Source organism: Onychostoma macrolepis, chromosome 19 (genome assembly GCF_012432095.1).
Source record: "Onychostoma macrolepis isolate SWU-2019 chromosome 19, ASM1243209v1, whole genome shotgun sequence".
Lineage (NCBI taxonomy): Eukaryota > Metazoa > Chordata > Actinopteri > Cypriniformes > Cyprinidae > Onychostoma > Onychostoma macrolepis.
In genome coordinates, this window is record NC_081173.1 from 567424 (window position 1) to 581358 (window position 13935).

The 13935-nt window shown below is 38.5% G+C and overlaps 1 protein-coding gene across 4 annotated transcripts in view; it reads right to left on the reverse strand.

Annotated features, from left to right (window-relative positions):
* The window catches only part of LOC131525450 (NACHT, LRR and PYD domains-containing protein 12-like), a 70073-nt gene that overhangs the window by 23107 nt on the left and 33031 nt on the right, over positions 1–13935 (reverse strand). For all 4 annotated transcript variants that reach the window (XM_058753069.1, XM_058753068.1, XM_058753071.1 and 1 more), the window contains 3 exons: positions 5862–6035; positions 3390–3563; positions 2826–2999 (listed from right to left, as the gene is read on the reverse strand). In XM_058753069.1, coding sequence (XP_058609052.1) covers positions 2826–2999; positions 3390–3563; positions 5862–6035 — 522 coding nt within the window. The remainder of the gene's footprint in view (positions 1–2825; positions 3000–3389; positions 3564–5861; positions 6036–13935) is intronic.

Sequence of the window (13935 nt, forward strand, 5' to 3'; positions counted from 1 at the left end):
TTATTCAAATCCGTTAAAGGATTGTTAGGCTGCATTAATTAGATCAACCGGAACCGGGAACACTCCCCATAACACGCGATGTACTCATTACATTGTAAGAAGAATGGCATCTACGCTAATATTTGTCTGTTTCTTTCTTATTCCAAGGTCACCATAGCCACCCGATCCTGTCCGTATCCTGCCCAGATGGCCACTGCAGTCACCAGATCCAGTTCGCATCCAGATCAGATGGTGGATCAGCACCCAGAGACAACCTCTACAGCCCTGAATGTCAGTGGAGACCAGGACACCTAGATGAGCCCCAGAGACAGATCCCCAGTGAGGACCCCGCCACCTAGACAGCCATCGGGAAAAGACCACTGGAACCAGTTGAGCCCTTACAATCTGACTTTGCTGCAGTTGGAACAAACTGCTGGTTCGTCTGGCCAGAGGAGAACTGGCCCCCCGACTGAGCCTGGTTTCTCCCAATGTTTTTTTCTCCATTCTGTCACCAATGGAGGTTTGGTTCCTTGCCGCTGTCGCCTCTGGCTTGCTTAGTTGGGGACACTTCATTTCCAGAGATATCGCCGACCTGATTGACACTATTTAAACTGAACTGAGCTGGACGATGACATCACTGAATTCAATAATGAAATGCCTTTGACTGAAAATTGAGTGTTTAATCTCGTCATTTTACATTATTGACACACTATTTTCCTATTTTGATATTGTGCAGTTGCTTTGACACAATTTGTATTGTTAAAAGTGCTATATACAGGTGCATCTCAATAAATTTGAATGTTGTGAAAGTGTTCATTTTTTCTTGTAAGTTATTTCAAAAAGTGAAACTTTCATATATTTTAGATTCATTGCATGTAAAGTAAAATATTTCAAAAGTTTTTTGTGTTTTAATTTTGATGATTAGAGCTTATAGCTCATGAAAGTCAAAAATCAGTATCTCAAAATATTAGAATATTTACATTTGAGTTTCAATAAATGACCATCCCTACAGTATAAATTCCGGGTATCTCTTGTTCTTTGAAACCACAATAATGAAGAAGACTGCTGACTTGGCAATCAAATTAGTTAGATTAGTTTGAAAGATAACAAGAAATATGGTGGGAATTAAGTTATATATTATCACTTTAAACAACAGGGAGTGAAAGTAAGGTAGAGATTCAATAAAAAGCGAAGCTACACGGAGCTACAATTGCAAACCTCTCAGCAGCACAACAGACAGGAACAGACTGAAGCAATCGATAACAGACTCAGCAATCCAACTGAAACCCACCGATGGTGTGTGTACTGCCGAATGTTCAGCAATTCATCCCTGGTGAAATTGATTGTAGGAATATAGCTAAAAACAGGACAAACTAACAAAAACATAAAAACAACTGTGGAGCATGCCACCGAGGCTGCCATCTGCGGCACCATCTTGGCATCAAGCATTTTGCTATAATTTGATCGCAACATATAATCACTGCTTGTCTGAATACGTCATTAATGTACTGCATGTTTTTTTTCTGTACATATCTGCCATATAGACATCACCTTGATAGAGTCACCACTGATAAGCTACTCCTAAATATAATATAAAAACTTAAATTTTCTATGAAGATGCCTTGCAACGATTTTTACTGTGATAAGCACATACAAATAAACGTAATTTTAATTGAATTAAATTGAATCTAGGCAGTGTTATTATAAAGCTTAGCAATATGATTGCTCACTGTATCCCGGGAAGGGAAATTATACCATAGGTTGAGTGCTCAAACAAAGTTTTGAAAGTATTTGCCATCCACGATACTGATCGGGCGCATATCTTTACAGATTATTTTTTGTTTTTGTTTTTGAGTGATTTCTTCTTCTTTTGCTGGAGGTAGCAGTTTTGTGGTATCCATGGTGTAAAATCAAGTTACCCAGGACTGTTTTAATGCTGGCCCTTCGTCATGACACTCGAGAAAACCGCTAAGGATGAATGTGCGTTCTCAAGTCAGATGTTATGGAGCGAAATAGCAGCGGTTTTGTAGTGGAACCCAACGATAAATAGAGGACACTCTAGTTCAAAATAAGAAATATAGAGAAAGGTATCGAGGGAGATTGAGATTAATAAAAGGAGTGTGCGGTTATTGAGCTGTGCATGTCCTGATGTCCCACCTATGAACATTTGAGATATAACAATCTGTTACATGGTGTCATAAATGGGATTGACGACCTGCAAAGAAAAATTAAGTGAAAAAGAGCCATGCTGGATACGGACTGCTAGGGGAAAAAAATCAGCACGGAGGTGATAGAGAACTAGCTTGCGAAAAGAAAAGAAAAGAAAAGAAACAACGGAGCAGTGCGCCCAGAATCACGAGTGAGTGAACACTGTATAAATATGGATCAGATATTGTCACTGACACCTCCGGGAGGTGATTTCGATGAGCCCAGTTCATGGCCACAGTGGATGGGTCACTTTGAACAATTCAGCGTAGCATCGGGCCTTGCAGATAAAGACTCCGAATATCAGGTAAACTCGCTTCTTTACATTATGGGGGAGAAAAGTGACAATATTTTAACGACAATATTTAAACCTTATTTTACAAATCTGTACATACAGTATATGCTGCTCACAGTTCGTGCTGAATACAGTGTAATCAGAATTTAACCATTAATATGTTTATAAGAAACTGAAAAAAGCATAAATGTCAGAGCATGTCAAAACTTCCCCAGGGCCCAAAAACACCTCCAGACCCCCAGAGGGTTAAATACAATCCCAAACACTGATTTTTCTCACTATAAGCTATTTAAAAAATGTCTCTCTGAGCACCAGATCATGTGACTATCAAGAGAGATGATCTTACCTCAAATTCTCCAGTTTACAGTGAGGATTCTCCAGTACACCAGAGAGCACCTTCACTCCTGAATCTCCAAGCTCATTCACAGAAAGATCCAGTATTCTCAGGTGTGAGGGGTTGGATCTCAGAGCTGAAGCCAGAGCAGCACAACCTCCATCTCTTACACCACAATTACTCAACCTGTAGAGAACAATGACACACTCTTTAGTCTCTCTGTAGTCTATATGTTTTAAAGATTACTAATAATGTATCTCTGTATGATATAATGTAACTGATATTCATCTAATCATTTTTGCACTAACAGTGTTATAGATGGAAACAGACAATGAGAAAAGATTAATTTGATCAATGTAAATGTGAATTAAATGAGATTCCTCTTCAGATATCAGAAATTAATATTCTTCATTTTGCTCATGTTTCTGCACCTATTTTTTCATCATATTTATCATTATTGCTTGTTTCTTTGTGTACTATTTTTATTTCATTAGTTTACTTTTGGTTTTACTATAAACTATTTAAAAATATTTATCTCTGAGCACCAGATCACTTGACTATCAGAGATGATCTTACCTCAAATTCTCCAGTTTACAGTTAGGATCTTCCAGTGCATCAGAGAACGGCTTCACTCCTGAGTCTCCTAGGTTATTTTCAGACAAATCCAGTATTCTCAGGTGTGAGGGGTTTGATCTCAGAGCTGAAGCCAGAGTAGCACAACCTTCATCTCTGACACCACACTTCCACAACCTGTAGAAAACATTGACACACTCTTCATTCTCTCAGTAGCCATATATCTTAAAGTTTACTAATAAACCATCTCTGTATGATAATATGCATGTATGTTTTGGGGTGTGTATTTTACCCTTTGTGGATGTGTTTTTGCCATGTGCTTTTTGCATCTGATGCTAGTGTGCTGCAAAGAGCAACCACTTTAGCTGTGTCCCAACTCTGTCCTTCGAAGGCTGCATTCGAAGACCGAATGAGTCATACTGGTGCAACAAAGGCTGTCCCTATTTGAAGCCTCCTTCAAATGTGGCTTCAAATTGTGTCTTTCGTACAAAAACAATTTAAAGTGGTTTAAATAATTAGTTCTCAACTCCAGTCCTCAGAACCCACTGCTCTGCACATTTTGTATGTCTCTCTTATCTGTTCATTTCATGGAGCTCTCTACTAATGAGCTGATGAGCTGAATCAGGTGTGTTAAACAAGTCCCGAGGACTGGTGTTGAGAACCACTGGTTTAAATGTTGACATATCTTACTAAGAAGAAATTTAATAAATAGTTTTCACTTTTTATTATGTACATAAATGGACCATGGTGAAAATATTCAAACAGGTTGTGAATCCAGTTTTGTTTTCAGATAGTTGAAATGTAACTTTTTTTTTTTAAAGTCCAGTACAAACGTCACTGCTGCTCATCAACAGCAGCTGTCACTGTTGCTAGCGACAAGTGCAATCCTCCGTCAGCTAGACCATCCCATTTAACAAGCCTCAGTCTGACCTTCACAGCCTTCGAAGGCATGGCCTATACGGTCTAAGTCCTTCAAAGAATGCTGTCTCTGAATTGGGACACAGCTTATAAGAGGGCAGTAAGAAGACTGCTTCAGAGAGGTTCACTTCCTCCCTGCACCAGACTTGTATAAAGCTGTTGAGTGTGAAAACTTGCATGTTGTCCTACTGAATTACAATGGGTGTGCACACTTTGTGGATACATGTTCTATGGTGATTAAACAGTGCTGTAGTGTTCTCATTCAGGTATAGTAATATTTTTTGACTATTGTTACAGTATTTGAAGGTCTTGTATCTGTCATAATAATTATTTTTGTTTTGCTGTAGGGTGAGGGTGCCATTTTATTTTGAAATACTAAATGTTTATCCCTGTTTTTGTTAGTAAGGGAGTAGAGGGAAGCCTATATGTTGTTTATATATTTTCTTTAACATATAGGACATTTAATTCCCCTCTTAGCAATTAGTAACTCTTTTTGTTTGTTGTTTGGCCAGGCCTTCTTCTGAAGACATTGATTGCTTCCATTTTCTTTGTATAATTAAAAATAAACTATTTTTATTTGCTACGCAAGTGGTTGCTTTACATTTCTGGGGAAGAGGACTGAAGGGAATCCTCCATGGTTTACATTTATGTTTCTTCTTTTGGTTTAATTTTCACATTTTACTCCCTCTCCCAACTCTAGACTGATTAACATTGGCTACGTTTACATGCAACCAAATAATCTGTTAGTAATCAGATTGATGGCTCAATTGGACTGAAAAGCCTACACCTTAATCGATCCGACTGAGCTCGATCTGAATGAAATTTTCATCAGATTGAAAGGGGTGGTTTATTCCTTTTCTAGTATGATTGAGAATGCGTAAACACTTGATCGGACTGAAAACCGAAACTGAAAGGACTGATCATGTGTAATGACATAGAAATAGCGTATGACTCCGGGAATGAGCCGTTCCTTTTGAATAAAATGTTGCATAAATGACTCTGTCATTATAAATCTCTTTTCATTCATCATCTATGAAGTGGAGCAGGACAAGCTATTCTCCTACACTGTTTCTTTATTTGTTTTAAAGAGCTGACTTAATATTTATCTCTTCTGGTCATAATTTGGTGACAATGAGCATATAAACCTCTGTGCTGTCCTGCTTATATTTATCATGCAGTAAAAAATAAAAGAAGAAAAAAAGGAATAAACCACCCTTTTCAATCTGATTGAAATTTCATTCAGATTGAGCTCAATTGGATTAATTAAGGTGTTTACATGAAGGCTTTTCAGTCCAATTGAGCCATCAATCCACTGAGAAAAGATTAATTTGATCAATATAAAATGTCAATTAAATGAGATTTCAGTTATCAGATATTAATATTCTTCATTTTGCTCATGTTTCTGCACCTATTCTTTTCATCATCATATTTATCGTTAGTACTTGGTTCTTTGTGTACTATTTTTATTTCATTAGTTTACTTCTGGTTTGACTATAAACTATTTAAAAATATGTCTCTCCGAGCACTAGATCATGTAACTATGAGAGATAATCTTACCTCAAATTCTCCAGTTTACTTTGAGGATTCTCCAGTACAGCAGAGAACAGCTTCAGTCCTGAGTCTCCAATTTTATTCTCAGACAGATCCAGTATTCTCAGGTATGAGGGGTTTGATCTCAGAGCTGAAGCCAGAGCAGCACAACCTCCATCTGTGATACCACAACTACTCAACCTGTAGAGAACATTAACACAACTCTTCACTCTCTCAGATCAAAACATACATTTCCCAAAAGTATAATAAATCGAAATCAATCTTTTTGTGAGTCAGGGCTACCTCGGGGCATGAAATCATCTAGAAGGCTTTTAGTTTGTTGTACTGATCAATATTTAATTTATTCTATATATAACATGGTGGTGTTTAAAAAAAACTTTTACTTTGCTTTTAATCTCCATCATATGCATAGTGAATAAATGAAATATACTGATATCCTGATTCAATCTTACAAACGTTTAAGGTTCTTTTTTATTCAACAACCATTCCTGATTTAAAAAAAAAAAAAATTATATATTTTATCGGCGGTTAACGTGCTGCGTTAACGCGAGACTCTTATCGGGCGATAAAAAAAATATCGCCGTTAATCTATTCTCAAAGTTGGGCTGGGAGCTGGGTCTATACTACGCAAGCTATGATGACTTTCACCTGATATTTTAGCGCGGATGTATACCTAGCCGAATTGCACTGTAGGGGGCAAGAACGAGTCTTCGAACCTGTGTGTATGCGTGCTAACATGGATGCAGCTATGAAGCCGCCGGGTTTGCTTCAGGGAAAATTTATTTTTAAGAAGCTTCCCAATGGAAATCGGCAAGTCATTTCTGTCTCTACGTTACATGGTCGCGCTCTCTGTATCGCGCGCACAGCGGAGTTCCGCCCCGGTTCGCACACACACACACACGTAAGCGCACACACAAGTAAGCACACTCCCACTCCTATTTGTAAATATTAAGCCGCAAAACGTCTATTTAAATATGACTTCTGCGTGTCTCTGTGTTAATGTATGGTACAGACGCGCGGGTTTGTTCACTACTCATACAGAAGACCGCGTGACGCTTGCGGCGATATTAACGTCTGTCGTCTCACTAAATGAGGACATAAATACATGAACAACATCTCCAGAACTGCTCTGAGAGTCACTTCACGAGCACTCGAGCATTTCATTTGAGAAAAACTATCCTCATATCATATACACAGAAACGTAAAGGTATTCACGGCAACCCGTCAAAAAAAAAAAGTTCGGTTTCACTTGAAGACATCGGGCAGAACATAATAGGCTTTTATTAAAACCTTATCTTTAAGGAATAATCATACAATGTCTTCAATGTTATTATCAATATTAAATTCTTGATGACTGCTAGTTGTTTACTACTAGTAGTGAACTTATTCTGATCTACTTGGCAGAATTCAAATGAGCCATTTTAATCTAGATTAATTCCAAGATTAATCTAGATTAAAAAAAATTAATCTATGCCCACCACTAATATATATATATATATATATATATATATATATATATATATATATATATACACACATACATATACATATATATATATATATATATATATATATATATATATATATATATATATATATATATATATATATATATACACGCACATATACATATATACACACACTGAAATATGTGCATTTATAATTTTCTGAATATTTCACTGCCACAAATTTTAAGTGTCATTTCAGTGGCAACAATAAGTGTTGGATTTTTGCTTTTGGTCGAAAATTAGTTTTTTTTTTTTTTTGGAACATTCCAAACCTTACACTCTTAAAAGTGCTGGGTTATTTCTGTAAACACATTGTTGGGTTAATTGTGCTGGGTCAAAATTCTGGGTTGTTTGAGATACTGTAAACACATAGTTGGGTTGTTAGTGCTGGGTCAAATGGACAGCAAGGGGTTCTTTCACCACTGAACACCTGGGTTGGGTTATTTTGACCCAACCAGTTTGTTTATTTTTCCTCTTCATCGAATTTTCTAGATTCTTCACTCGTCTCGTCGTCAGACGGTCAAGCAACTCGCAGCAAGCAGGATTATGAGGTAAATTAATATGATGATATGATTATTTACCTCTATTTTTAATAAACTGTGGTAATAGCACAGCACACTGATTTCATGGTTAATGTGATATTTGATCTGTCGCTTGCGGGTTAAAGTTATTCTGTGAATGAAGTTGCCGCCTACATTTTTTTTTTTGTTGACAAAAAAGGCCTCAACAATCTCTTTATAGTTATATAAAAGTTATGTGTATAAATTATATATATATATATATATATATATATATATATATATGTATGTGTATATGTGTGTGTGTGTGTGTGTGTGTGTGTGCGCATGCATGCGCTAAGTTGTATATACTTATTTTAACGCCTCATGGAAAAGGTATGAACTATCGTTACGTCAGAAATACAGGGTTAAGTTAACTTACTGTCTGTGTAACGTTTCTTTATGGCTTTGTAATGTTTTGTCAGAATTATATCATTTCGTACTAAAATTGTTCTTTTAAGGTTTTTTGGTTTTTTTCAAATTAATGTCTGCGACGTGCCGAATCCAACAATAACTTCCATTTTTCAAGCTCTTTTTTCTCAGGTAACGTTAGCTGCATAGCTACCCTTAACCTTAGATCGATAGCTTCAGTCTGTTGTGCTGCTGAGAGGTTTGTGTTTGTAGCTCCGTGTACCTTCGCTATTTATTGAATCTCTACCTTACTTTCACTCCCTTTTGTCTAAAGTGATAATATATAACTTAATTCCCACCATATTTCTGGTGTTATCTTTCAAACTAATCTAACTAATTTGATCGTCCGCTTTTAAAACCGTGAGTGCAGCTTGTTAGTCAGTTAGCTTTTCACTCGCGGTTCCATTTGCATTTCTATTCGCGCCTATTATTATTTTATTTTTTTTCTTTTTCTTCCTTGCTCCGTTTTTCACTAGCTCATCAAACAACAGTGGTAAGTTGGTATCATTCATCAATCACGGCGAGTAATGGCTTCTTCTCCTGCTATTGTTGTTTGCACTGTTTGCCACATGTATAGTTTATCTGTCTCTGTCAGCAGCGAGGGATTCACATGTGATAAATGCAGGGAAATAGTTACAGTGAGGAAAATAAGTATTTGAACACCCTGCTATTTTGCAAGTTCTCCCACTTAGAAATCATGGAGGGGTCTGAAATTGTCATCGTAGGTGCATGTTCCACTGTGAGAGACATAATCTAAAAAAAAATCCAGAAATCACAATGTATGATTTTTAACTATTTATTTGTATGATACAGCTGCAAATAAGTATTTGAACACCTGAGAAAATCAATGTTAATATTTGGTACAGTAGCCTTTGTTTGCAATTACAGCGGTCAAACGTTTCCTGTAGTTTTTCAGCAGGTTTGCACACACTGCAGGAGGGATTTTGGCCCACTCCTCCACACAGATCTTCTCTAGATCAGTCAGGTTTCTGGCCTGTCGCTGAGAAACACGGAGTTTGAGCTCCCTCCAAAGATTCTCTATTGGGTTTAGGTCTGGAGACTGGCTAGGCCACGCCAGAACCTTGATATGCTTCTTACAGAGCCACTCCTTGGTTATCCTGGCTGTGTGCTTGGTCATTGTCATGTTGGAAGACCCAGCCTCGACCCATCTTCAATGCTCTAACTGAGGGAAGGAGGTTGTTCCCCAAAATCTCGCAATACATGGCCCCGGTCATCCTCTCCTTAATACAGTGCAGTCGCCCTGTCCCATGTGCAGAAAAACACCCCAAAGCATGATGCTACCACCCCATGCTTCACAGTAGGGATGGTGTTGTTGGGATGGTACTCATCATTCTTCTTCCTCCAAACACGTTTAGTGGAATTATGACCAAAAGTTCTATTTTGGTCTCATCTGACCACATGACTTTCTCCCATGACTCCTCTGGATCATCCAAATGGTCATTGGCAAACTTAAGTCGGGCTGGACATGTGCTGGTTTAAGCAGGGGAACCTTCCGTGCCATGCATGATTTCAAACCATGACGCCTTAGTGTATTACCAACAGTAACCTTGGAAACGGTGGTCCCAGCTCTTTTCAGGTCATTGACCAGCTCCTCCCGTGTAGTTCTGGGCTGATTTCTCATCTTTCTTAGGATCATTGAGACCCCACGAGGTGAGATCTTGCATGGAGCCCCAGTCCGAGGGAGATTGACAGTCATGATTAGCTTCTTCCATTTTCTAATGATTGCTCCAACAGTGGACCTTTTTCACCAAGCTGCTTGGCAATTTCCCGTAGCCCTTTCCAGCCTTGTGGAGGTGTACAATTTTGTCTCTAGTGTCTTTGGACAGCTCTTTGGTCTTGGCCATGTTAGTAGTTGGATTCTTACTGATTGTATGGGGTGGACAGGTGTCTTTATGCAGCTAACGACCTCAAACAGGTGCATCTAATTTAGGAAAATAAATGGAGTGGAGGTGGACATTTTAAAGGCAGACTAACAGGTCTTTGAGGGTCAGAATTCTAGCTGATAGACAGGTGTTCAAATACTTATTTGCAGCTGTATCATACAAATAAATAGTTAAAAATCATACATTGTGATTTCTGGATTTTTTTTAGATTATGTCTCTCACAGTGGACATGCACCCACGATGACAATTTCAGACCCCTCCATGATTTCTAAGTGGGAGAACTTGCAAAATAGCAGGGTGTTCAAATACTTATTTTCCTCACTGTAGGCTGACAGAGAAGGTTTTAGAACTAGAGACATGCATCCAAACTTTAGTTGAGGACAGTAAGAATGTGAGGGCTGTAGATACTGCTTTGGATGTGACTAGCTCAGGGAGTCTTGTACATTGTTTGGTTTCGGTTGAGCCCGTGCAGCAGGGCCTGCACCTGGGTGACTGTGAGGCGGCCTAGTTGCGGGTCAAAACACCACTCTTCCGTTCCGATCAGAATATCAAACAGGTTCTCCTCACTCAGTGAAGCACCCACTGAGAAACCTGATGAAAGTGCTCTAGTTATTGGCGATTCTATTGTACGGAACGTGAAAATAGAGACACCAGCCACCATAGTCCATTGTTTACTGGGAGCCAGAGCGCCTGACATCTTGGCAAATTTAAAAGTGCTGACTAATGCTAAACGTAAATTCAGTAAGATTGTTATCCACGTCGGTGCTAATGATGTTCGACTTCGCCAGTCGGAGATCACCAAAAATAATGTTAAAGAGGTGTGTGAACTTGCAAATACGATGTCAGACACTGTAATATGCTCTGGTCCGCTCCCTGCTTACCGGGGTGATGAGATTCATAGCAGACTGTCGTCACTTAATGGCTGGATGTCTAAGTGGTGCCCGCAAAATAAGAATTTTTGGGGCAGACCTGACCTGTTGAAAAGAGATGGTGTTCATCCCTCCTGGGGTGGTGTCGCTCTTCTCTCTAGAAATATGGCACATAGTCTTAGAGTTTGTACTTGACTAACTGGGGCCCAGGTCAGGAAGCAGACAGACTGGCTAAACCGATCGTCTGCTAGCCGCCTCACGTCACAGAAGTCAGTTAACTCTCAGCACATAGAGACTCCTTCACCTAGATATCACTCTATAGAGACTGTGTCTGTTCCCCGAACTAGAAAATACAGAAAACATGTGTAGACCTCAAGGTTAGACTATTGTAATGCTTTATTGGGTGGTTGTTCTGCACGCTTGATCAACAAACTACAGTTGGTCCAAAATGCAGCAGCTAGAGTCCTTACTAGAACCAGGAAATATGACCATATTAGCCCGGTTCTGTCAACACTGCACTGGCTCCCTATCAAACATCGGATAGATTTTAAAATCTTGTTAATTACTTATAAAGCCCTGAATGGTTTAGCTCCTCAGTACTTGAGCGAGCTCTTATCGCATTATAGTCCTCCACGTCCGCTGCGTTCTCAAAACTCTGGCCGTTTGATAATACCTAGAATATCAAAATCGACTGCGGGCGGCAGATCCTTTTCCTATTTAGCACCCAAACTCTGGAACAATCTACCTAACACTGTTCGGGAGGCAGACACACTCTGTCAGTTTAAATCTAGATTAAAGACCCATCTCTTTATCCTGGCGTACACATAACACATTAATACGCTTCTATTATTCAAATCCGTTAAAGGATTGTTAGGCTGCATTAATTAGATCAACCGAACCGAACACTCCCCATAACACACGATGTACTCGTTACATCGTAAGTAGAATGGCATTTACGCTAATATTTGTCTGTTTCTTTCCTAGTCTGTTTCTCAGTCCGTATCAGATCAGATGGTGGATCAGCACCAAGAGATGATGTCTACAGCCCTGATCGTCAGCGGAGACCAGGACACCTAGATGACCCCCAGATGACCCCCAGAGACATATCCCCAGTGATGACCTCGATTAAAATACAATAAAACTAAAAATATAACAATTAACTAAAAATATAATAAAATACCTAACTACATAATACTATTATTGTTAGAAACTGCAACAAAATAAAGAATAGAAATATAAACTTTTGAACTGCGGGTTTCGTCTGGTCAGAGGAGAACTGACCCCCGACTGAGTCTGGTTTCTCTCAAGGTTTTTTTCTCCATTCTGTCTCGGAGGGAGTTTTGGTTCCTTGCCGCTGTCGCCTCTGGCTTGCTCAGTTGGGGACACTTAATTTCTAGCGATTATCGCCGATTTGATTGCACAGATACTATTTAAACTAAACTGAGCTAGACAATGACATCTCTGAATTCAATAATGAAATGCCTTTAACTGAAAATTGAGTGTTTAATCTTATCATTATACATTACTGACACTCTATCCTCCAATTTGATGCTGTTAAGTGTTTTGACACAATCTGTATTGTTAAAAGCGCTATATAAATAAAGGTGACTTGACTTGACTTGACTATTGATGATAGTCAGAGATATGGCTGAGAGCTGATGTCGATAGTCAAGGCGATATTACAGGAGCTGCCCCACATCTTTAAAATTTGAGCACATTATTTTCTGCGAGTGTACACAGCAGCAGCACCTCTGCCAGAACGTCACTAACATATTCCTAATAAATTGCATTATGTTTGTCACAGGAAGTCATAAATGTAGGTTAACTAAGTCACACTTCAGCCATGCCATTGTCACATGGTTTGCCTGTGTCATTTGTTTCTGATCCAATCCATTTAAATCCAATCCAATCTGATCCAAGCTACTGTATTTAAAGGAATGAAGACATTTTCACAGAAAAAGTGGTTCAATGTGTCATTTTGATAGTGAGATCAGTTTCACAGTTTGCACTGTATTATTCTTATGGTTTAAATGCTGAAAGGGAGAGTGCTTTCAAAGTCCTGCCCACTCTGCTTCCCCAATCAATATACAAGAACGGAGGAAAGGTCTTCAGACCCACAACCAGAATCCTGGAAGTTATTCATTTGATGTACAACCTGTAAGTATTTTATTTTATTTTATTTTTTTTAGGCCACTAGTATTTTCAGCAGTTAAAAAAATGTTTTTAAGTCAGTTATTTCTATCTTTTGCTGTAGTGTCAGTATGAAATATCAGTTTACATTTCCAAACATTCATTTTGTCATTAATTGCAATAATCCAGTGAATGTCTGACAACAGCCAGTGCTCCACACAGATCTGATCAGATCATCTTCCAGTCTTATCTGATGCTTCAAGAAACCTACCTGAAAAGCTACAGTACTGTTAAAAGTTTTAGACACTTGTGAAAAAATGCTGTAAAATGGGGATACTGTCAAAAATAATGTAATAAATAGATTTCCTTCATCAATTAATTTCTATTAACTAAATTAAATCAACATTTGGTGTGAACATCCTTTGCATTTAAAGCAGATTTTGCCCTCGGTGCACTTGTGCATAGTTTTTCAGGAAGCTTTACAGGGAGGTTTCTTGAAGCGTTTTGGAGACACAGTTCTTCTGGATTGAGTCTCAGTTTGTTCGGTTTCTTCATGTCATTCCAGACAGACTGATGATGATCAGATCACATCTCTGTGTGGAGCACTGGCTGTTTTCAAACTCTTTGTGCAAACAAAAATCTCACTGGATTATTACAATTAATGGCAAAATCAATGTTTGGAAATGTAAACTGATATTTCC